Source organism: Loxodonta africana, chromosome 3 (genome assembly GCF_030014295.1).
Source record: "Loxodonta africana isolate mLoxAfr1 chromosome 3, mLoxAfr1.hap2, whole genome shotgun sequence".
NCBI lineage: Eukaryota > Metazoa > Chordata > Mammalia > Proboscidea > Elephantidae > Loxodonta > Loxodonta africana.
The window spans coordinates 68,354,650-68,376,544 of record NC_087344.1 but is presented as its reverse complement, the minus strand read 5'-3'; the positions used below and the strand labels follow the sequence as shown (position 1 = coordinate 68,376,544).

Genomic DNA, 21,895 nt, shown 5'->3' with positions numbered 1-21,895 from the left:
CCAAAAAACCAAACCCATTGCCGTCAAGTCAATTCCAACTCATAGCAACCCTGTAGGACAGAGTAGAACTGCCCCATAGGGTTCCCAAGGCTGTAATCTTTATGGAAGCAGACTGCCACATCTTTCTCCTGCAGAGTGGCTGGTGGGTTCAAACCACTGGCCTCTCCGTTAGCAGCCAAGCACTTTAACCACTCTCCCACCCAGGCTCTTTAAATCACTTATAGTTCTCCCAAATGCTTCACACCTCTGAGTGTTCTTACATTCTATTTCCTCTGCATGGTGAAAACACCCATATGTTCTTCAAAACTCACCTCAACCCACAAACTGATTCTAGGAAGCCTTCCCCACTGCCTGTCTAGCCAGACAGAGATAGTCATTTCTTCCTTTCTGTTCACACTGTTCCTCGTAATGAAGATCTACGTTAGCCTTTGGCACGCTGTACTCAAATGATCTGTTTATATGTCTCTCTCCTTAGCTGGAAAACAGGGCTTCTAGAATCAGAGTCTGGCTCTGATTCATCTCTGCATCCACAGGGCTGGCACTAGGCCTGGCGTGTAGTGACTGTAAACTTGCTGGTCTACTAGTTCAGTCTTGCCTTTTTTTCTGAACTCTTAAAGCACTACCTTCTGTATGCCACTTATTTGACATTTGTCACAGGCTGCCTTATTCAGTGGAGACCCTTTGACATGACTGTGGCTTATCTTCCTCCCCTCTTCCCTCCTTTCTCCACTGGATTGTGAGCTTCCTGAAGGCAAAAACTATTTCTCCTTGTGTTTCTCCCATGACATCTAATAAGGTTCTGTTCATCACAGACACTCAGCAAATGTTTATGCTAAGCTCCTGAGGCCCACAGAGTCTGAATGCTGTTTATTTACTTCCTGGCTCTACCTTTGTTTTCTTTTCACAGGCCTTGGATGAAGAGTATTTGAAAGTAGATGCTCAATTTGGAGGCATTGATCAGAGAAAGATTTTCACCTTTGCAGAGAAGGTTAGTGTCCTCTTTCCTATCTTCTGTCATTTGGGCCTCAGGGGTATGCAACTAAAGTTTATTGAACTGTGATGTGCCAGTCCCACCAATCATAACCATATTGTACAGTAGGTATTATTCTTGTTTTGTAGATGAGAAAACTGAGGCTAAAAAGAGCAAGAAAGCTGTCCAGTGTCACCTAGTTAGCAACTGAGCAGGAATTAGTACCCAGATCTGCCAGACTCCAAAGGCCATAGCTCCTGCTACCAACGACATACCAGCCACCAGGAAGCATCCCTAGGACGTGTTCAGTTTGCTTCTTTCCTAATAGCTCAGTTCCCAGGGAGAAGCGCTGCCAGTCAGAACTACTGCTCTTTCCCAGAACATTTGATCCGCATTGCCTGGTCATCTCTGAGATGAGGTTTAACAGGGTTTAGGGTGGAAAGTCAGTACAAATTCAGAATAGTTCTTTTCTGGGAAAGAACTAGAATGAGTTAGAAAAAAAAAAAAGAGGGGGGTGGCTATTGAGAAGTACTTGGTATTTGGCAGGGTATAGAGAAAGCACTGCTAGTGGAAATGTAAATTCCTAGAGGGTGATTAAACAACTCTAAAATGTTCCTACCCTTTGACCTAATAATTCTACTTCTAGAAATTTCTTCTAAGAAGGTAATTAGAAATGTGCACATAGAGTTGTGTATAAGAGTATTTATCACATTGTCAATTTAAAGCAAAAATTTGGAAATACACATATCCAATGGCAAGGGATTGGTCAAATATGTTGTGATAAATCCTCACAATGGAAGATTATTCAATACCAAAATAATGATTTTTGGATATACGTAATGAATGGGGAAATGCTCACAATGGGATTTTTTTTTTTTTGATTACTCAAGTATTTCTCATTATTTTCTCTTTATTATTATTTAATAATAGTTATTATTTAATACAATAATTAAATAGTATTATTTAATAATAACTTATTATTATTATATTTATTATTATAGCAGGGATCGGCAAAATACAGCTGATGACTTGTTTTTGTACAGCTTACAAGCTAAGAGTGGCTTTTACATTTTTAAAGGGGTATAATTAAAAAAAAAATATTCAACAGAGACCACATGTAGCCTAAAAGCCTGAAATATTTACTATCTGGCCCTTTAAAGAAAAGATTTACCTACCCTTGCCTTAGAGATGGAAATCCTGGTGGTGTAGTGGTTAAGTGCTACAGCTGCTAACCAAGAGGTCATGAGTTTGAATCCACCAGATGCTCCTTGGAAACTATTGGGCAGCTCTACTCTGTCTTATAGGGTTGCTATGAGTTGGAATTGACTTGACGGCAGTGGGTTTTGGTTGGCCCTAGAGATTATAGCATGTATTCTCATAATTTATTATGGTTATACTTGTTACATTTTTTTTCTACATATTTTTCTACCCGAGTGGCATTTGGTTATGAAAGTTGGATGAACCCCTAGAACTATTATCCTGAGATAATCTTTAAACCTTAAACCAAAAATATCCCCTAAAGTCTTCTTAAAACCAAATAATAGTTTAGCTTAACTAGTAAAACAAATGTCTGCTTTGAGCATTATGCTCTTCTAAGAACTACCTTTATGGGATCAAATTGACAACTGCAACTTGAAAGATTAGATAGGAACCTTAGAGGACAGTTAATTTATGTTAATGGGGGAGGAACAACTCAGAAAAGGAGGGTGAAAATGGTTGCACAACTCGAAGAATATAATCAGTGGCATATGTGCAATGGTATATGTAAAAACTGTTGAACTGGCCTATGTTTTGCTGTGTATATTCTCAACACAATAAAATTAAAAAAAAAAAAAAGATTTGTAGCCCTACATTGGATGCCATCCAGTACCTGCAAAGGGTTACTTGTATATCTCGTCCACATTTTATAGTTGGTCATGTGGGAAGGTAAGTCCAATAGCCTCACAATACAATACTAAAAGAAAAGTAGAGGAAAATAACCTCTGCATACATTATGATCACTGTTGGGGAAAAAAAAAGGTCTATTCAATAGGGAAAAGACTGGAAGGATTATACCAAACTATGAAGTTGCTGGCCAGCTTAAATGAGATCAGGGCACTATGAGGAATTTATGCTAATACCTGCTGGCTGTGTATTTCTTTCTGACTCTCCAGTACCTCCCTACACTGGGCTACTCAAAACGGGTCCATCTGATGAATCCTATGGTCCCAGGATTAACTGGCAGCAAAATGAGCTCTTCAGAAGAGGTAAGTTGCCTAATGGCTTTGAGTTTAGAAATCCTGAGCAAGAGATGGGGAGAATGAAAAAAGTAACCTGGCTAACTAGAATCCTTGAACATTTGAATTGTAAGGAACCTTAAGTCATCCAATGAATTCTGTGGTTCTTGAGTATTGAAAGACCCAATCCTGATGAGATCCAATCATAATTTTAACAGATTTTACTGCTACTGATAAAAAACACAAGCAAAAATATTTCTTCATTCATAGAACTCTGATAAGATTCAGCCTTAGTACTGAGAAGGCATGGTTGCATTCCACCAATTAGCATCCTAATACAGCTCATGTTGATAAGTAAGCATAGTATCTTTTAACATTTAAAAATCCTTCTTAGAGAAAGTACACTTTTGTTTTGATCATTAGAACCGCAGAATAGAGGAATTAGTGGAACCCAAAGATATGAAAGGCTGAGTCCTGGGTTCCCTACAGAACTAAAAAAAAAGAGTTGATTTAACCCTGTCCTTAGGGAGATTCTGATTCAGTGGTTCTGGGGAGGAACTTGAGAATCCGTATTTATTTCATAGCCTACTAAACCCATTGCTGTCCAGTCGATTGCAACCCTCTAGGAGAGAGTAGAACTGCCCCTTAGGGTTTCCAAGGAGTGGCTGGTGGATTTGAACTGCGAGCCTTTTGGTTAACAGCTGTAGCACTTAACCACTGCGCCACCAGGACGGCCATAGCCTGCTAAACCCGTTGCCGTCAAGTGGATTCCAACTCAGAGCAACCCTAGAGGACAGAGTAGAACTGCCTATATGGTTTCCAAGGATCAGCTCGTGGATTTGAACCACCGACCCTTTGGTTAGCAGCTATAGCACTTAACCACTACTCCACCAGGGCTTCTCATAGCCTACTAAAAAACTAGAAACCCAAACCTGTTGCGATCGAGTCGATTCCAACTCATAGGAACCGTATAGGACAGAGTAGAACTGCCCCATAGGATTTCCAAGGAGCAGCTGGTGGATCTGAACTGCTGACCTTTTGGTTAGCAGCCGTAGCTCTTAACCACTATGCCGCCAGGGATTCCCATAGCCAACTAGGTTGTTCTAATTTAAGTTATATTTGAACACTTGATCGAGTTCTTTAGTCTGTCTGCTCGATCTTTGTCCAAACAGAGATTGGGAAATACGTACATGTATACCTTTATCACTATTTTTTTTTTCCTTTATCAGTATTTTTTAAAGGAGTATACTCATTACTTTTTCTCTCACGTGCTCCATATGTTGGTTATTCTTCTGACAAAGCATCAAAACATTCATCCTATATTTGGTGACATTTGCCATATCCTAACCCTGGAAGTCAGTCCTAGCAGTAGTTCCCAAACTACTGCATCAGAATCCCTTGGAGAACTTTTTCAAAAAAACAAACGCCTGGTCCACCTCTTAAGAAAATTGAATTTACTAGGTTTGGGTGGAGCCTAGTAATTTATATTTTTTAAAATCACCCCAGGTGATTCATATAGAGTCACATGTGGACCATAATTTTGTAACCACTAAACTCAAATGAGCATAGCTTACTCATTCCAAAATAAAGCCTATTACTCTAAAAAGGAAAAATGGCTCTGAAGCGTATGTTACCTGGTGTTGGTGATTGCCGTGAACGAGCATTCTCCCACATTGCTAATAGCAATGTCGCTTAGTATATCCCTTTCAGAAAACAGTTCTGAGCCTAGCAATTTCAGGTAGTTTCAGGAAATAACCTCAGAGAAGGCAAAAAAAACCTCTGCAAAGATGCTTAATATAGCATTCTTTATAATTTGTAAAAACGGGGGCAATCTAATAGTTTGGAAATTTTTAAGTAAATTATGTTGCCACTGATAATTGGGAATATAATACAGCATAAAAATTATAAATGAAGACTAGGTAGGTAGCCACTCAGAAATACTTATAGTCTCAAGTAAAAAAGCAAAGAATAGATGACATTTATTCTCTAACTACAAGTTTGTAACAACTCTATATGCTGTGGACAAGGCCTGGGAAAAACACAGAAAATAGTTCTTATTTGTTGGGTAGCAGGACCACGAGTGGTTCTTCGCTGTGATTAATTCTTTTGTTAAAGTTGTTTAAGGTCGAAATCTTTGCAGGAAAAAAATTTTTAAACGTACGGAAGAGTTGAACATAGTCTCATTTCAACCACAAGAGGTCCTCTTCCCTTCCTTGGCTTCTAGGAGTCCAAGATTGATCTCCTTGACCGGAAGGAGGATGTGAAGAAAAAACTGAAAAAGGCCTTCTGCGAGCCAGGGAATGTAGAGAACAATGGAATTCTGTCCTTCATCAAGCATGTCCTCTTTCCCCTCAAATCTGGTAAGTCACTCCCTGTTTTCTCCTTAAAGACCAGGCCGGACTAGCAAAACTGGCGCCGGAATCATACTTGTGATTTGTCACTCGCTCTCCCTCCAGGGACAGGATTCCCTGATTCTGTGCTCGGATTTCTCATATGTTAACATATGGCTGAGGTTGAGGTTGAGGTGCTTTTAAAAAACGTAAATTACTAGGCTCCACCCAAACCCAGTGAATCCAAATTTCTTAGAGTTGAAGGCATTTGTATTTTTTTTTTTAAAGTTCTCCAAGGGATTCTGATTTAGTTGTTCATGGGTTTGTTAGCAGGCTACGTTTTGTGGAGGGTGTCAAGGTGGGCAAGGGTGATAAAAATGAGGATGGAGACAAGCATGTTGAACTTGTTGTTGTTAGATGCCGTTGAGTCGATTTTGACTCATAGTGACCCCACATGACAAGGTAGAACTGCCCCATAGGGTTTTCTTGGCTGGACTCTTCACAGAAGTAGATCACCATGTCTTTCTCCTACAGGAGTGCTGGGTGGATTCGAACTGCCAACCTTTCAGTTAGTACCCTTGAGGAGCTTCAGTGCCACCTGGGTATATAACATGTCCAAGCATACAATTTAAGAACAATAAATATCAGCTAATAAAATTATAAATATATGGGAAAAACTCCAAATACTCATGCATTTCGGCTAGCAATGTTGACGCCGCCATTATCAGTGAGTCTATTAGCACAGGCTCTTGTTTCTTACAGAATTTGTGATCCTTCGAGATGAGAAATGGGGTGGAAACAAAACCTACACAGCCTACTTGGACCTGGAGAAGGACTTTGCTGATGAGGTAATACCAGGAGAGGACTGACCCCCATTGAAACTCATTTCTAGTTTTGTGCCACAGGGGCTTTGCCTTGACGGCTTCCGGGACTAGGTATTTTGTTAATGACCTAGATGAGGATGCAGGTGGTTCACAGGTTAAGATGAGCAAATGGTATAAAGCTAATACATTGATGTCCAATCACTGTCCAAAGGATATGACAGGCTAGAATGAAGGACCAAACCCACCAAGGTGAAGTCCTTCAGGAACAGATACAAAATCAGGGTTCGGTAAAAAGACACAACTATTAAAGGAAAAAAGTTTATTTTTTTTTTATTAAAGGATATAATAAAACCTGTTGCCGTCTAGCTGATTCTGACTCACGGCAACCCCGTGTGTTACAGAGGAGAACTGCTCCATAGGGTTTTCTTAGGTGTCATCTTTATGGAAGCAGATCACCAGGTCTTTCTTCTGCAGTGCCGCTGAGTGGGTTCAAACCGCCACCCTAGCGCAAATCGTTTGTGCCTCCCAGGGACCTAAAAGGACATAACAGAGGATACTACTCAGTTCAACTAGCAGTTTATAAAATCGTAAGTGCCCATGTATCAGACACTGTGCTAGGAAGTGGCATTACGAAGAGGGTTAAATCCTGAAGCTCAAAGTCTAGTAGGTGAGGCAGACGTGTAAACAAGTATCATTTCCTCTGTTATTGCACAACGAAGATACATGGCCCAGAAATCAAATAGGAGGAAGCTATAAACTGTGGCTGTCTTCTGGGAAAGCTTTGTGGAGGGGACGACATCCAAGCACATGAAGAACAGGAGTTCTGAGGAAATTTGTGAGGGAATAAATTACACAAAGACATGGAAAGATGAAACAGCATGATCCAGAAGGGAACCACAAGTAGTTGGGGCTGAGCAGAGTCTAAAAAGTGAGGCAGGACATTGAGGGAGAGATAGAGCCAGGTCATAAAGGGAAGACGTGATGATAGTATATATGGGAATGAAATGGGGAATCTTAGTTGACTCTGAATTCGGGTTGAATCAGCAATGAGATGGTGCTGTCAGAAATGTTAATGACGTCTTGGGCTAAGTCATCAGAAATGTAGAGTCTGGAACAGGGAGATGATGGTCCACTTTGTTCACTTTTGCTCTGAGTGTATTTGGGGTTGTGCATTTGGCCTGGACTTGAATTATAAGAGGTTTATATGACAGTCTGGAGTATATTGATGGGAGAAGGAGGGATACCATACTAGGGAACAGACTCAAAACCATGTTACAAAAGGCAGAGTTGAAAGAACGGGGGCTGTTTAGCTGGAAACAAGTTTGAGCTCAATCATCCTCAAATATGTGAAGGCCTCTCATGGAAGAGGGGTTAGGTTTCTTATGGCTCCAGAGGGCTAAAGCAGCACCATGGGTGGCAACCACAGGGAGGCAGGCATGTCTAGATTCAGCATCATGAAGAACTTTCTGGTGACCTCAATTGTTTGGCGATGAACTGAACTGCCTCACTTGACCTTATATTCCCCATCACTGGAGGTGTTCAGGCAGAGGCCGGAGGACCACTTGGAGGTAATGTTACATGAGGATTTGAGCATCAAATGGAGGGAAAGACTAAATGAGGGTTGAAGACCCTTAAGGTTCAAATTTGTGATGTTTCACAGCCATTCCTCTGAAACTCCTGTGTCTGTAGTCTGAGGCAGGCTACCAGAACCCACACTCTACTCTTCAACCCCATAAACAGTCCTTTGTGGAAATAATAAGAAGGAATAGGTGAAATGCCTGTGAAGAAAGGCCTGGAGCAATGTTACCCAGCAGCATTTTCCGTGGTAGTGGACATGTTCTGTCTACACTGTCCAGTACAGTAGTCGCTGGCCACATGTAACTATTGAACACTTACAATGCAGCTAGTGCACCTGAGGAACTGAATTTTAATTAATTTACATTTAAATATCCGCATGAGGCTAGTGGCTACCATGTTAGACAGCACAGGTCTAACGCTTTTGTGTTGTTAAAAATTAAATATTCCCAAGAAAATGAAAAGACATCCTGAGAAACAAAAACGTAGGCATTGTTGTATTACAGGTATTCATACCTAAGTGATATCCCCCTCCAAATATCAGGAAGATCTTTTCAAACCAGATTTGGGATGTGAAAGTGGTAGTTACAGGACAAGAAAAATGAAATTACTGAACTTCTAGGTTGCAGAAATGATTTGCACTTTTTTACTAACCTAGAGGTTGGCAGTTCAAACCCACCCAGTGGTGCCTCGGAAGAAAAGCCTGGCAATCTGCTTCAGTAATGATTACAGCCAAGAAAGCCCTATGAAGCAGTTCTCCTTGGTAACACACAAGGTCATCATGAGTCAGAATTGACTCGAGGGCAACAGGTTACCATGTACTATTGCTACTCTTAGTATTTTCACCCATATTACCTGACTTAATCCTCCTTCTCACCTTTTGATTTATAGTATTATCCCCATGTTTTAAGTGGAGAAGTCAAAACTTACAGGGGTTCAGTGACTAGTTCAGGGTCACACAGCCAGCTGGGACTCTATCCCAGGTTGTCTTCATTCCTTGGGTTGCCTATGTGAATGTTTTTCTGTCTGTAAATGATAGTTGTTTTGTGCCAGTATTCTAAGCATAAGTGGAGGGACTAAACCTGACCTGTTGCCGTTGAGTCAGTTCTGACTCATAGTGACCCTATAGGACAGACTAGAACTGACACATAGGGTTTCCAGGGAGTGGCTGGTGGATTTGAACTGCTGACCTCTTGGTTAGCAGCCCAACTCTTAACCACTGTGCCACCAGGGCTCCGTAAATGGAGGCGCTAGAAAAATTAAACTAATAAATATATTGAGCCTCTAAAACAAACAAGAAAAACCCCCAAACCTATTGCCATTGAGTCAATTCTGACTCATGGTGACCCCACGTGCTACAGAGTAGAACTGCTTCATAGGGTTTTCTTGGTTGTAATCTTTTATGGAAGCAGATTACTAGGCTTTTGTTCCATGGTACCACTGAATGGGTTTGAACTGCCAACCTTTAGGTTAGCAGCCAATCACACACCACTTACTTCACTGAAAGACCTATTCAGCCTCTAAAAACCCTCAAATTAATATGGGATTCAGAATCAAAATACCTGGATCTTGCTCAAGTCAGTTATCTTTTCTGAACCTGCTTCACCAACTCTGCTCTACCCGCTTTATTATGAGGACCAAATAAGACTCTGCTGGGAAAACACTGTGTATCCTATACAGACATTATTCTTAGTAGATTCAGCTGTCCTGTGTCCAAGTCCCTCATCTCACCAGCCTTTGTACACTTCTGCAGGTTGTCCACCCAGGAGACCTAAAGAATTCCGTTGAAGTCGCCCTGAACAAGTTGCTGGATCCTATCCGGGAAAAGTTTAATACCCCTGCACTGAAGAAACTCGCCAGTGCTGCCTACCCAGATCCCTCAAAGCAGAGTAAGGCCAGCTGGGGAGTGGAAGGGTCAAGTAGGGGGATGATGGCATTAGGAGAGAGAGCCTGTCTTGGGAATCAGAGAAAGGTCTGCCTAAAATTGAGGGCCCAAAAACCCAGGGAGCCTGAAGTACGGGAATGCCATATTCCATTGACTACTGGAATGGAATTTCAGTCATCTTGGTTTTGGTTTGGTTAATGCCATGAAATGATTACATCCTGTTGTACCAACACTGTTGAGAGATGTTGGCGTGAGGCATGGATTTTGATCCTTTATTCTGTGTTCACAAAATCTGCCTCTTCATTAAGGAGGAGACCGGTTGACTTAGACCATAAGATTGGTAGTCTTGTATAACTGCTGAGGCAGAGCCTGTACAGCTTCTCAGGGAAGCTCTTCTTTAGGTTTTCCCAATTCCCTTCCATGTGCTTTGACTGGCTCTTAGTTGGCCATCCACTTATCCATGATGCTGAAAGATTAACATTAATAGCTTTGTGTAACCCTCCCAGGAAAGAGTCAGTAAATATATGTGGAATACATGAATGGAAACACCAAAAGGCTGCAAAGTTCCTTCTACTCCCTTTTCTCCACCCTCTGCCCAACACCTGAGGGAGAGAATAGATGAAAACCTGATTTGTCACTTCTGAAAGGTTGCTGACCCTATTTTAAAAAAGGTCTAACTCAGTGGGTAGATACTGGGAGCTCTGTACTAAATCCTGCCTAATCTCAGTGGTCTCATTTGCTGGGATCAGCAGCCTGCATGGGGAAGAATTCTAACCCCTTGGGGTTTTTCTCATTCCCAGAGCCGGTTGCCAAAGGCCCTGCCAAGAATTCAGAACCAGAAGAGGTCATCCCATCCCGGCTGGATATCCGTGTGGGGAAAATCATCAGTGTGGAGAAGGTACTCATCACATCCTGGGGAGTCAGTGAGGGGTCAAGTTTGTCTGTTTCCATCTGGAGGAAACCTGGCCCAGAGATGGGAAGTAACATCTCTGAGGTCATATTGCAAGTCAGAACCCAGGTGTCTAATTCCAGGCCTCTCTCTAGTGATCGCTGTCCCTGGACTTTACTCAACCAAGCACAGCGAGGAATTCAGAGAGTCGGGGGCAGGCAGATGTTAGTCAGAGTGAACTTGTTTATCCCTTAAATCTGGCCTGGTGGACCTCACCTGGTCTCTGCCAGCTTCCCTGGACTCACTGCAGACCTTATCTTGGATCAGCCACTTTGTCTGCTCCCACAGAAAGTGACGGGAGGACTTACTTCTTCCTAGAGTCAGAAGGTTATGCAACCAGTAACTGGGGACCATTATTCTTGGCTTTTTGTTCCCCATCATGGATTTGCTTTTCACTGTATAGACCCCGGAGCCCTGGTGGTACAGTGGTTAAGAGCTCGGCTGCCAACAAAAAGGTTGGCATGTTTGAATCCACCAGCAGCCCCTTGGAAACCCTATGGGGCAGTTTTACTCTGTCCTATACGGTCACGGTGAGTCGAAATCGACTCAACAGTAACGGATTTGATTTTTTTGGTTTTATATAGACCCAACCTCCAGAACTACCTTGAGATAGCTGCAACTGCTCCAGCTTCAGATGGTGAGGCCTGCAATTGTCCTATCTTCCAATCTGTCTAGGACCCGTCTGGTGCAGCATGTGGTAGCTACCCAGACAGACCAGGCCATTTAATCTCTGTGTAGAGATTCCTTTTACTTCTTACACAGCGATTAGGCTCATTTTACTCAGATCCTATCTCTTAGTTAAGAGTAGAATAAAGACCCATTCTCCTGTCTGCTCTCTGGGGCCTGGAAAGAGTTAGCTCTAGAAGGTCCCTCCCCGGGGGGGCTCTTAGAAAGTAAATGTCCCTTTCTGGAGTCAGAGGGTTGACCAGCCCCACACTGTAGTCAATTATGATATTCTCTGGGCCTGACACCTCTTGCCGGCAGCATCCAGATGCAGACAGCCTGTATGTGGAGAAGATTGATGTGGGAGAAGCTGAACCACGGACTGTGGTGAGCGGCCTGGTGCAGTTTATGTCCAAGCTGGAACTGCAGGACAGGCTGGTGGTGGTGCTGTGCAACCTGAGACCCCAGAAGATGAGAGGAGTTGAGTCCCAAGGCATGCTTCTGTGTGCTTCTATGTGAGTGAGGACATGGGGTGGGGGACAGGACCTGGGGAGTCCAAGAAGAACAGGGAGTCAGCCCACATGGTGCCCTTTCATGTTGCCAGGTGGAAGCCATGAGAATGCTCTCCTCTTCTTCATTAACAAATGCCAAAATATAATGCATGAAGGGGTTATTTATTGTACACTTACTGTGAATGAAGCACTTTATACCTAGTTAATTTTATTAAAACAAATTGAGGGCTCATAGCAGTGTGTATGTGCCCAAGGGTACTGCTACTAAGAGGTGGAGCCAGGATTCAAACCCATTTCTGATTGGCTGTAAAGCTCTTACTCTCTCTTTATGCCCCACTTCGTTTGTTAGTTGCCATCTTTTGGTATCTCCCCTGACATAGGATTTCCATGTTGTTGTTGTTGTTAGGTGCCCTCGAGTCGGTTCTGACTCGTAGTGACCCCATCTACAACAGAATGAAACACTGCCCAGCCCTGCGCCATCCTCACAATCATTGCTATGTTTGAGCCCATTGTTGCAGCCACTGTGTCAGTCCATCTCATTGAAGGTCTCCCTCTTTTGCGTTGACCCTCTACTTCACCAAGCATGATGTCCTTCTCCAGGGACTGGTCCCTCCTGATAACATGTCCGAAGTACATGAGATGATGTCTCACCATCCTTACTTCTAAGAGGCATTCTGGTTGTATTTCTTCCAAGAGAGATTTGTTCATTCTTCTAGCAGTCCGTGGTATATTCGGTATTCTTTGCCAACACCATAATTCAAAGGCATCAATTCTTTGGTCTTCCTTATTCATTATCCATCCCTCGGATGCATATAAGGCGACTGAAAAGACCATGGCGTGGGTCAGGCACACCTTAGTCCTCAAGGTGACATCTTTGTTTTTTAACACTTTAAAGAGGTCTTATGCAGCAGATTTGCCCAATGCAATACGTTGTTTGATACTTACTGCTGCTTCCATGGGCATTGATTGTGTGTCCAAGTAAAACAAAATCCTTGACAGTTTCAGTATTTTTTACATTTATCATGATATTGCTTATTGGTCCAGTTTTACCCCAGGTTAATCCAAGCCCGGTGATACCCGGAGATACAGTAAAGCAATGAAGACCTGGGGCTCTGGCACTGAAGATGCTCTGGATCCCATTAGGACATCAGTGTAAAAAACCAGACTGCCTTGATCACAGCAGCTGGGCGCAATTCACAGCCTCACCTTTTCCTTGCCCTGCGTGTCTTCCCAGGGAAGGAGTAAGCCGCAAGGTTGAACCTCTGGACCCTCCTGCAGGCTCTGCTCCCGGAGAGCGAGTGTTTGTGAAGGGCTATGAGAAGGGCCAACCAGACGAAGAGCTCAAGCCCAAGAAGAAAGTCTTTGAGAAATTACAAGTAAGTAGTTATAGCTGTTCCCCCTCTTCTCTGAGTTGTCTGGGCTGTGTGTCCCAGGCTGCTCTTTTTACTGAGTCCACAGCTGCCTCCTTCCCAGCTGGGACTTCCTGGACCTAACCCCTTTTCCTTTTTCATTCCAGACCTTTCTGAGTGAGAGGGAGGAGCACTGCGGGGTGGCGGGGGTGGGGGTGGGTGTTCTTAGAAGGACTTTGTATGTACTAAGCACAGACAGGCTATTTGAGGCATGGTATGAGGGGCTGCCCTGGTGGCGTACTGGTTAAGTGCTACGGCTGCCAACCAAGAGATGGGCAGTTTGAATCTGCCGGGCGCTCCTTGGAAACTCTAAGGTGCAATTCTACTCCGTCCTATAGGGTCGCTATGAGTCAGAATTGACTCGATAGCAGTGGGTTTGGTTTTTTTTTTTTTTTTTTTTTTTTTTTTATGAGGGGCTGCAGCCATTTCCTCATTTGATTTTCACAGTCTGTAATGGGAAGAGATTAATCCCCCATTTTACCTGGCAGGATACCTGCCAAGGCCACACAGGATCACCAGAATTGATGGAGCCAGATCAAACCCTCCCAGGATCCCTCCTGCCTACCTTGATCTTTTAGAGCTCTCATTCTGTGTTTGTCCTCTGAGCATTGACTCATATATGGCTTGCCCCTGGAATTCCTCAATTTATTCAACAAAATTAAGTCATATGTTTATGTATGTATGTGTATATATGTGTGTGTGTGTGTGTGTGTGTGTGTGTGTATAGAGAGAGAGTGAGCCCTCGTGGCATAGTGGTTCAGTGATACGGCTGCTAACCAAAAGGTTGGCAGTTCAAATCCATCAGCTGCTCCGTGAAACCCTACAGGGCAGTTCCACTCTGTCCTGCTGGGTCACTATAGGTCAGAATCAACTCGATAGCAACGGGTGTGTGTGTGTGTGTGTGTGTGCACGCACGTGTGCATGTGCGTGTGCAAACGGTTTACTCTTGGCCACTGAAGTTTGCTGGTTGAAACCCACCTAGTGGCACCACGAAAGTCCTGGTGATCTGCTTCTATAAAAATTACTGCCAAGAAAACCCTATAGAGCAGTTCTACTCTACAACACATGGGGTCACTGTGAACCGACATATATGTGTGTTAGGCACTATTCTAGGTGCATGGCTACATTACTACATTAGTGAATAAAGTAGCAAAAAAAAAAAAACCCTCTCCTTGCTGACCTAACACTACATGTGTGACCTGTTCTAGTTAATACCTTATTTCCTCACTTAGTAATTCTTCTGGGGGCGTTTGGGGTGGTTTCTTCCTCTCGCCCATCCTCCTGCACACGGCACATAGCTTTGCCCACTCCCTCACTTTTACCAAGGTGATTTTTTTCTGACTGTAAATTCTCATTGTATAAAATACCTATGGTCCTGCCACCTAGAAATATAAAGCCATTAGTGATTATTTCTGGTCTGTTTCTGTGCATAAAGATATTTACAGTCTGAGTCTTCCATATGTTTATCCTGCTTTTTTAATTTTATGCCTGAAGATTTTCCCATCTTCTTAAATATTGAGAAGGGAGTTCCTATCATGATAGTTGATCGTATTCTATCACAACTGGCATAATTTAACCCAAACCTTATTAGACATTGAGATAGTTCTCAGTTTCTCACCGTTCAAACACAATGATAGATGTCCTTGAGCAGAAGAAGTCTATGCACTGGCCCGTGATTAATTTCTTAAAGGGAATCCCTAAAATGAATTTACCTGAGTTAGAAGATAAGAACATTCAGGCTTTTGGCAAACTGCTGTCTCAGGAAAGTTTAATGAGTTTGCCCTGCTCATAGTATCAGAGTCCCTGTTTTCTTACAGTCCCACCACCATCACTATAATCACTTTTTCTGGTCTGTCTTGTCTAGGCTGACTTTAAAATTTCTGAGGAGTACATCGCACAGTGGAGGCAAACCAACTTCATGACCAAGCTGGGGCACATCTCCTGTAAATCGCTGAAAGGGGGGAACATTAGCTAGCCAGCCCGGCAGCTGCCTCCCTCCTTCTATCGTCCCGAATCATCTGCTGTCTCCTCAGTTTGCTCCCTCCGTCACCCATCTACCAGTCTCCTAGGACACTGAAGCGGCAGGTTTGGGACTCCTTAGGTGCAGAAATCATAAGGGGCAGCTCACCCTCCCCAGAATCCAGGATCATCCTGTCTGGCTGCCTTCGAGGCTGACCTCCCAGGTAGTAATAGGACGGGCAGCAGCAGGGAGTCCCAGCTCTACCTTCTTTCCTTGGCAGCTGACTGAGAATCTGATTCCAATATAACTCACAGTAAATGCTTATGCCACAGTCCCTTCTAATTGGAAAAACACTGGTTCCCAGGTTTTCTGGGAGTTATTCCAGCAGCTGTGCCTCTGGCTGGGATCTGGTGCCTGGACTGGGCTAATGACAGCTTCTCCCCAACAGGAAATTGTGGGATTTGAAAAGGAAAAGGAAGGGAAAGCAGAGAGCCTAGTGGTCTACCAAGCGCTTGGCATCTTCCCCCAATGCCAGCCAACCCTGAGGCTTGGCCCTGGGGGGCAGGGCCTGCCTCAGGGCTCCTGGAATTTCCATGGATCTTATTAGGTTGGAACACTCCCTAAACCAGCTGCGTGCTGTTCGCATCAGGGGTGGAGTGGCTGGCACAGCATGGTTCTCCAGAGGGTGGAGTACTCCATAAGGCTTCTCAATCAGAACTGTGTTACCATGTCTATAATTAATTCAAATAAAATGTCTGAACAAGGGTGCCTCGCCGGGGCCTGTTTGGGAGCTGGACCATGTCAGGAGAGAGGGACACAATGTGAAGCAGCTGCTGAGACCCTTACCAGCCTAGGGCTGCTTGTATCTCAGGACTTTTGACCCTGAAGTTGGGGGTAGAGGGCACAGGATGAATGACAGACACCTTGACTTTCCCCTGTGGCAGTACAAACCAGAGAGACCCTCCTTGGGGTCCCCAAGCAGAACATTCTCCCTGCTAAATGTGGGCCCAGATCACAGCCCTGTCCCTCCTTCATGAAGAAGCAGTAGCCACAGCCAAGTTTTAATTATTTAATTAACACCTTTAAATGAAACACATACAGAGCTTTTTCATTGTGTTTCATTCAGGTTTCAGGGCAGAGGGAATGGACTGTGTATAGACATATCAAAGACTCAAAAATTTAAAGAAATATATATATATTTCTCTCTCTAACATTTTTATAGAAATTAAAAATCAGAGGCTTTTGGTCTCTCCATTGCGCTAGGTCAAGCTCATTTACCCCAGGGGACGATGAAGGGTTGTCTCTTCCAGATCCTCCCTTCTTTGTCTTCTGTCCCACCCAGCGGGGAAATAAGCTCAGAAGATCCTAACTGAGGATAAGGAGCTCAAGTAACATTGGGAGGAGTCCCTCCCACCTCCAGCAGCTCCAAGGCTGCTGCCAGGGCCTGGTTCCACAGGGGCTTTGACCCAGTCCTGCTTCCTGGGGGGCTGCAAGCAGATCAGAAGCTCTGAGCACAGCAGTGCTTAGTGACTATCCTCGTTCCCCAGCTTACTGGGCAGGTTAACATATCCCCGCCCAGCACTCCACTGCCCAGAGGGCAAGGGCAGAACATCAGTTTGTAGCTACAGGGAGAAGACAGTACACTCTAAGTCCCCAGGTACAGTAAGTCCTCGGGTTATGAACGTCGACTTAAGGACAACTCCGGATACAGCTCATACTTGCCCTTTAATGTTATGTTAGTTTGCCCTCAACCCCTATTCACAACCAATTCATCACAATCACCTTCACTTGCTGCAGGTGCAGCTTTTAAGTTCTTGAAAAGGCTTTGAGCCTTTTCTTGCACTAAAGGAAGGCTAAGTAAGAACCATATGCAGCTGTTCCGACTTACCTATAAATTCAACTTAAAGACTCACTTAGGAATGGTCTCGTTCGTAACCCGGGGACTGCCTGTAGTGACAAAACTGAAGATGCCTGAGAGAGGGCCAGAAGAAACTGGGCTCTGACATGATGTCCCCCGTGTTCCCAGCTTTTATTCTGGAGGGGAAGGGGGTCCATCTCTCTCCTTGGCAGAGGACAGGAAGTTATAAGCTAGGTTCCTTGCCAGCTCAAGCCTGAGTCATTGTTGAGGAAAGGGGCTCCAAAAGAAGGGAGACCCTAGGTGGTAGCCAGGCTGTTAGGAGCAAGGCACTAGGGCCACTGCTGGAGCCATGAGGGAATGGGGAAGCCAGCTTACCTAGAGGTGGTACAGGCTGAAAATAGGAAGGTCACTAAAACTACTGGAAGAGAAAGCAGTAGCAGAGGCTGATGTCTAGGGGGTGACCACTCAGCTGCTCCCTAGGAGCACTGGGTGCCCTCTCCACTGATTAGGGAAGAATCTGCAATAAAATGCCCTTTGGCTTCCCATCCTTGTCACTCAGAGTCAGCTCCCCACCATGGAACCAGCTGTGCTGAAAGGCAGCTGCAGAAAGGACATGAACCAAGAGTAAAGAGAAAGGTCAGAGAATGAAGCCCAGAGGGCCAGGTCTAGGCCCACAACCCAAATAAGTTCTCTGCCCGCCCCCCAGACCCACCCTCCCATCTGTTGCCTCAGTACTTCTTGCTGAGCTGAAAGGGGCACAGCCCTGCCACAGCCCGTGGGCTCCTGCTTCTGAGTCTTGTGCCCACCCATCATCAGCCAGCCTGTTCAAGTGGAACAAGGTGCAGATACTCAGCATTGCCAAGCACCCACTGAGATGATGCCCTACTCTGTTCTCTGAAGATAGACAGAGCCTGTGTATACCTCCCCTCTGGTCTTTCCTCCCTCTACCCCTGTGGACCCTGGCAGGCCCCTTGTCCCCTGCATGGAGCACCTGGCAGATCTGAAGTCAGGAGGGTGGTTGGTGATGAGTTGAGGCACAGGAAGGTTAACCTCTCCTGCACCTTTTGTGCTTTGGAATTCCACAGCCCGCCCCTGCCCCTGCCCTCAGCCTGGGGAAGCTTGGGGGAATACAGTGACTAGCCCACCTCCAAGAACTAAGGAAAGGAGCCAACTGGATGAGGGGGAGGGGAGAGATTAGTCACAACTATGGACTGACCACAAGGATGGATGCTGCTGCCATGTAAACAGGGCTCTGGAATGGGGCTTCATGGGGTCTGGAGGATGGACATGCAGCCACTTCTCAAAAGTGCTCTGATTCTGAACTACAGTATGTGCATGACTCTGAGCTCATTCAGACAGGAAAAAATGGAAAAAAAAAAAACCTCAAGCAAGGTGTTTTAGTCCGAATTCTGTGGCCTTGGGGCCAGCAGGGGGCGCAGCCACCTACTCCTACCAGCTACCTCTTTCCAGATGAGGATAAGGCCAAGACTGAAGTGGCAACTGCCAGAGGTGAATCCATTTGGGAACAGGCATGAGAAGTGGGTGACTTGGAGGACAGGGATCAACATCAGGCTTGCATAAATATCAAAGGCCATGGAGGTTAAGGCTGCAGGCTTCCTCTCTGTTAGGTTGCGTCTGCCGATTCCTCTCATCCTTGGAGCTGCTCAGGTCCCTGAGAGATTGTGTTCCTGGGATGGGTCAGCAGTGCCAGTGAGGTGTCAAACCAGCTCCTTCTGTGGGTCTGTGGGGAAAAATAAAGCACACTGAGGGGGCCTCCCAACTTGGCTCTGGCTCATTGCAGATCTTCACCCCCCTTTTCCTACCCCCTCAATTTAACTGAGCACGACAACCATGCCAGCAGCACTGGGCTAGACACTTGACACTTCACTCTGACCAAAAGCATTGTGATGTAGGTATCATGGCCCCACACTTTGCAATGAGGAACACAAAGCTAGGACAGGCCAATAAAGTGGCAACGCTGGAATTCAAACTAAGTAGGTCTGACTCCCCAAAGTGCCCACATATCATGCTCCTTCACTGTAGCTCATCAAGCGTGATAGTTCACCCTTCCCAGGCATCCTAACACCAGACAAGTCTTAAAGATCCAAGAAGCAAATCCCTAAATGGTGGGCCTTCAGATACTTATTTCCCATCTGCAGTAAGGGGACCCACACCCCACCACTGCCCACTGTACCTGAGCCAGGGAGGCCCTGCTTCCGTTCCTCTGGGCCCACCAGCTGCACAAGGCCTCCATTCTCTGCCAGCTCCCCTTTAGTCCTGTTCTCAGCATGAAGGAACCCATTGGTGGGAGGAGCACTAAGGGGCTCGGCCCTAGGAAAGCTAGGGGAGGCGGGTGGGGCAACTCCCACAGAGGGCTTGCGGGCCACAGGAGGGGGAGCCTTAGGTGGCTTCTTTGAGGTCTGGGACGGCCGCTGCTCCGAGATGCTCCGAAGTTCGGCTACCAGATTCCGCTGGAGGTCAGCCTGGGTCTCAGGTGACACAGGCCTCTCCAGCTGCAGCTTCTTAGTGCCCTTGGAGAAGATGAAGCTGGCTGTAGAGGCAGGGGACTGGGGAGGCCGTGGCTCAGCTTCAGGTGGTCCACTGGGCTGGGTACCTACGAGGCCCTCACTGGCAGCCAGACTAGAGGCCTTGAGCCGGACAGCAGCATGGAGCCCTGAGGGAGCAGACCCCGGGCTGGCCCGCCCAGACAGGGCCCTTCGTAGTGGCTTCTGGGGGGCCGATGGCCCCAACGCTGGAGTTGGAACCCCTATGGGTACACCCACAGAGCGCAGCCGCACCATCTGCAGGAGCGAGGGCGTGACCAGGGGTGCACCAGAGTCCTCCCTGGAAGCCCCACTGCTCTTGCTGCAGCCCACCGGTTCCTTCTGAGGAAGCTTGGCCAGAAGCCCTGGGGCAGAGCTAGCAGGAGGTGGGGCTGGGGGAGCTGGAGGCTCTGGGGTACCGTGAGTCTGGCTCTGGGAAGAGATAGTGGCTGAGGGGGGCAAAGCGGCCAGGGAGCTGGCAGGCTCTGAGGGTTCTGAAGGGCCTGCAGGCTCAGTGCCAGCCAGAGAGAAAAAAGCCTCCTCAGGTGGGGGAAAGTCAGCCATGGACAGGTCCTGCTCCTCAGGTGCAGGTGGCGGGGGTGGGGGCCAGCTGGGGTCTTGGAGGGGCTCCTCAGTAGTCTCAGGGGCAGAGAGAGCCTCCCCAACTACCTCTGGCTTCTTAGTGGGTGGTGGGGGTGGATGATAAGATGGGGGTGGGGATGGTGGGGGTGACTGGTCTTTGGAGGCCACAGAAGACTCCTGTGGTGTGGTCAGAGATGTCTGGGGAATGGGAGGGGACTCAGGACTGGCATCAGTGGTAGAGACAGGCCCAGGAGCCAGAATGGAAGCAGCCTGGTTAGGGCTCTTGGGCTTAGAGGGGGGTGGGGAGAAGGGGGCAGTCACCTTGGGGTGAGGAGGTATGACGAACCTGTCACCCAGGGTGGTCACCATCTGTGAACTAGATCGGTCTGAGGGGACTGGGTCGGAGGAGGAGGAACACAAAGAAGTGAGGGAGGAGGAGACGGAGACCCCAGGAGATCGCAGGGAAGTGACCCGCTCTGGCTTAGGGGGCTGGGCCTTGCCTGGGGAAGCGGGGGCACCTGTCAGACCCTTGGGAGGAAGGGTAGGGGTACCACTTTGGCTTGAATAGCCACTGGAGGGTGACAGTGTCCGTTCTGGGGAGCGTGGGGGACGCCGGGAGCCACCCGGAGATAAGCCAGGCACCCAGCTGCCTGCTGAGCTGGGTGGACAGGGTGCCGCCCCCACCCCTTCTGAGCCACCAGTGGTGGGAGGCCGAGGCAGCTGTGGCTGCTGCTTCCTCTCAGGCTTGGGCGGCAACCCCAAGGGCCCATCAGGGGCTGCTGAGCCCCGCTGATGGAGTGAGTAGGTCCGGCGGGGGGGTAGAGGGGGCCGCTTCAGCTTACGCAGGGACACGCTCCGGCCAGACAACTGCCCACTGCTCCGAATGCTGCCTGTGTCTGAGGCCTCAGCAGTGCTGCCCCCACTGGGAGAACCCCTCCCACTGCCCCCCTGGGGAGGGGCTGTCACACTAGTACTAGCCACAGAGCCCTCTGGCCGGCCCTCAGAGCCACCCTTAGAGGAAAGAGTGGAGCCATCAGACACAATGGTCTCAGAGGACTGAGAGTGGCTCCAGGTGTCACTGGAGGAGGACGGGTGGCGGCTGCGGGGCCGTGGACTCGAGGCTGAGGAGAAGCGGCCCAGCGAGCGGATGGAGGCTGGGCTGGCCGAGAGCAGGCTGCAGCGGCTCAGTGTGCGCAGGCTGCAGCGGCCCAGGGCCACCACATCCACTGTGGGTGGCAACACTGCGTGTGGGATCAGCTTCGATAGGTAGGTGGCCTGGGGCGAGATGGACATGGCTGGGCTTAGGGGCTCTGGAGGCCCCGCCCCTCCTGTCAGCCCAGGCACTGCCAGGGACATGGGCCGGTTCAGTGGCGGGGCCCGGGCCCCCGTGGACCGGCCAATGAAGGTATCATCCCGGTAGACACGGTCAATGTGGTGCTGCAGCATGGCCTCTGCCTCGGCACTGGTGTCTGCCTCCACCTCCAGCGCCTGCAGGGACACCCGGACCCCCGTCCCTGAGGCCAGGCCTGCCGAGCGGCCATCCACTGTGGGGATGCGTACAGCATCCCGGGGGCCAGGAGGCCGAGGAGTACCTGGTCCCTCATGTTTGTTCTGCAGGC

The 21,895-nt window shown here is 47.0% G+C and overlaps 2 protein-coding genes across 5 annotated transcripts in view; one reads left to right on the top strand and one right to left on the bottom strand.

Annotated features, from left to right (window-relative positions):
- Positions 1–16,058, top strand: part of YARS1 (tyrosyl-tRNA synthetase 1) — a 24,025-nt gene extending 7,967 nt beyond the window's left edge. For both annotated transcript variants that reach the window (XM_003415473.4, XM_023554490.2), the window contains exons 5-13: positions 908–988; positions 3,124–3,216; positions 5,411–5,546; positions 6,279–6,364; positions 9,669–9,804; positions 10,601–10,698; positions 11,734–11,927; positions 13,159–13,300; positions 15,198–16,058. In XM_003415473.4, coding sequence (XP_003415521.2) covers positions 908–988; positions 3,124–3,216; positions 5,411–5,546; positions 6,279–6,364; positions 9,669–9,804; positions 10,601–10,698; positions 11,734–11,927; positions 13,159–13,300; positions 15,198–15,308 — 1,077 coding nt within the window. In that variant the 3' untranslated portion in view covers positions 15,309–16,058. The remainder of the gene's footprint in view (positions 1–907; positions 989–3,123; positions 3,217–5,410; positions 5,547–6,278; positions 6,365–9,668; positions 9,805–10,600; positions 10,699–11,733; positions 11,928–13,158; positions 13,301–15,197) is intronic.
- The window catches only part of NHSL3 (NHS like 3), a 30,425-nt gene continuing 24,582 nt past the window's right edge, over positions 16,053–21,895 (bottom strand). For 2 of the 3 annotated variants that reach the window (XM_064281647.1, XM_064281649.1), the window contains exon 6: positions 16,053–21,895. In XM_064281647.1, coding sequence (XP_064137717.1) covers positions 19,248–21,895 — 2,648 coding nt within the window. In that variant the 3' untranslated portion in view covers positions 16,053–19,247. The other variant, XM_064281648.1, reaches the window with a different exon arrangement.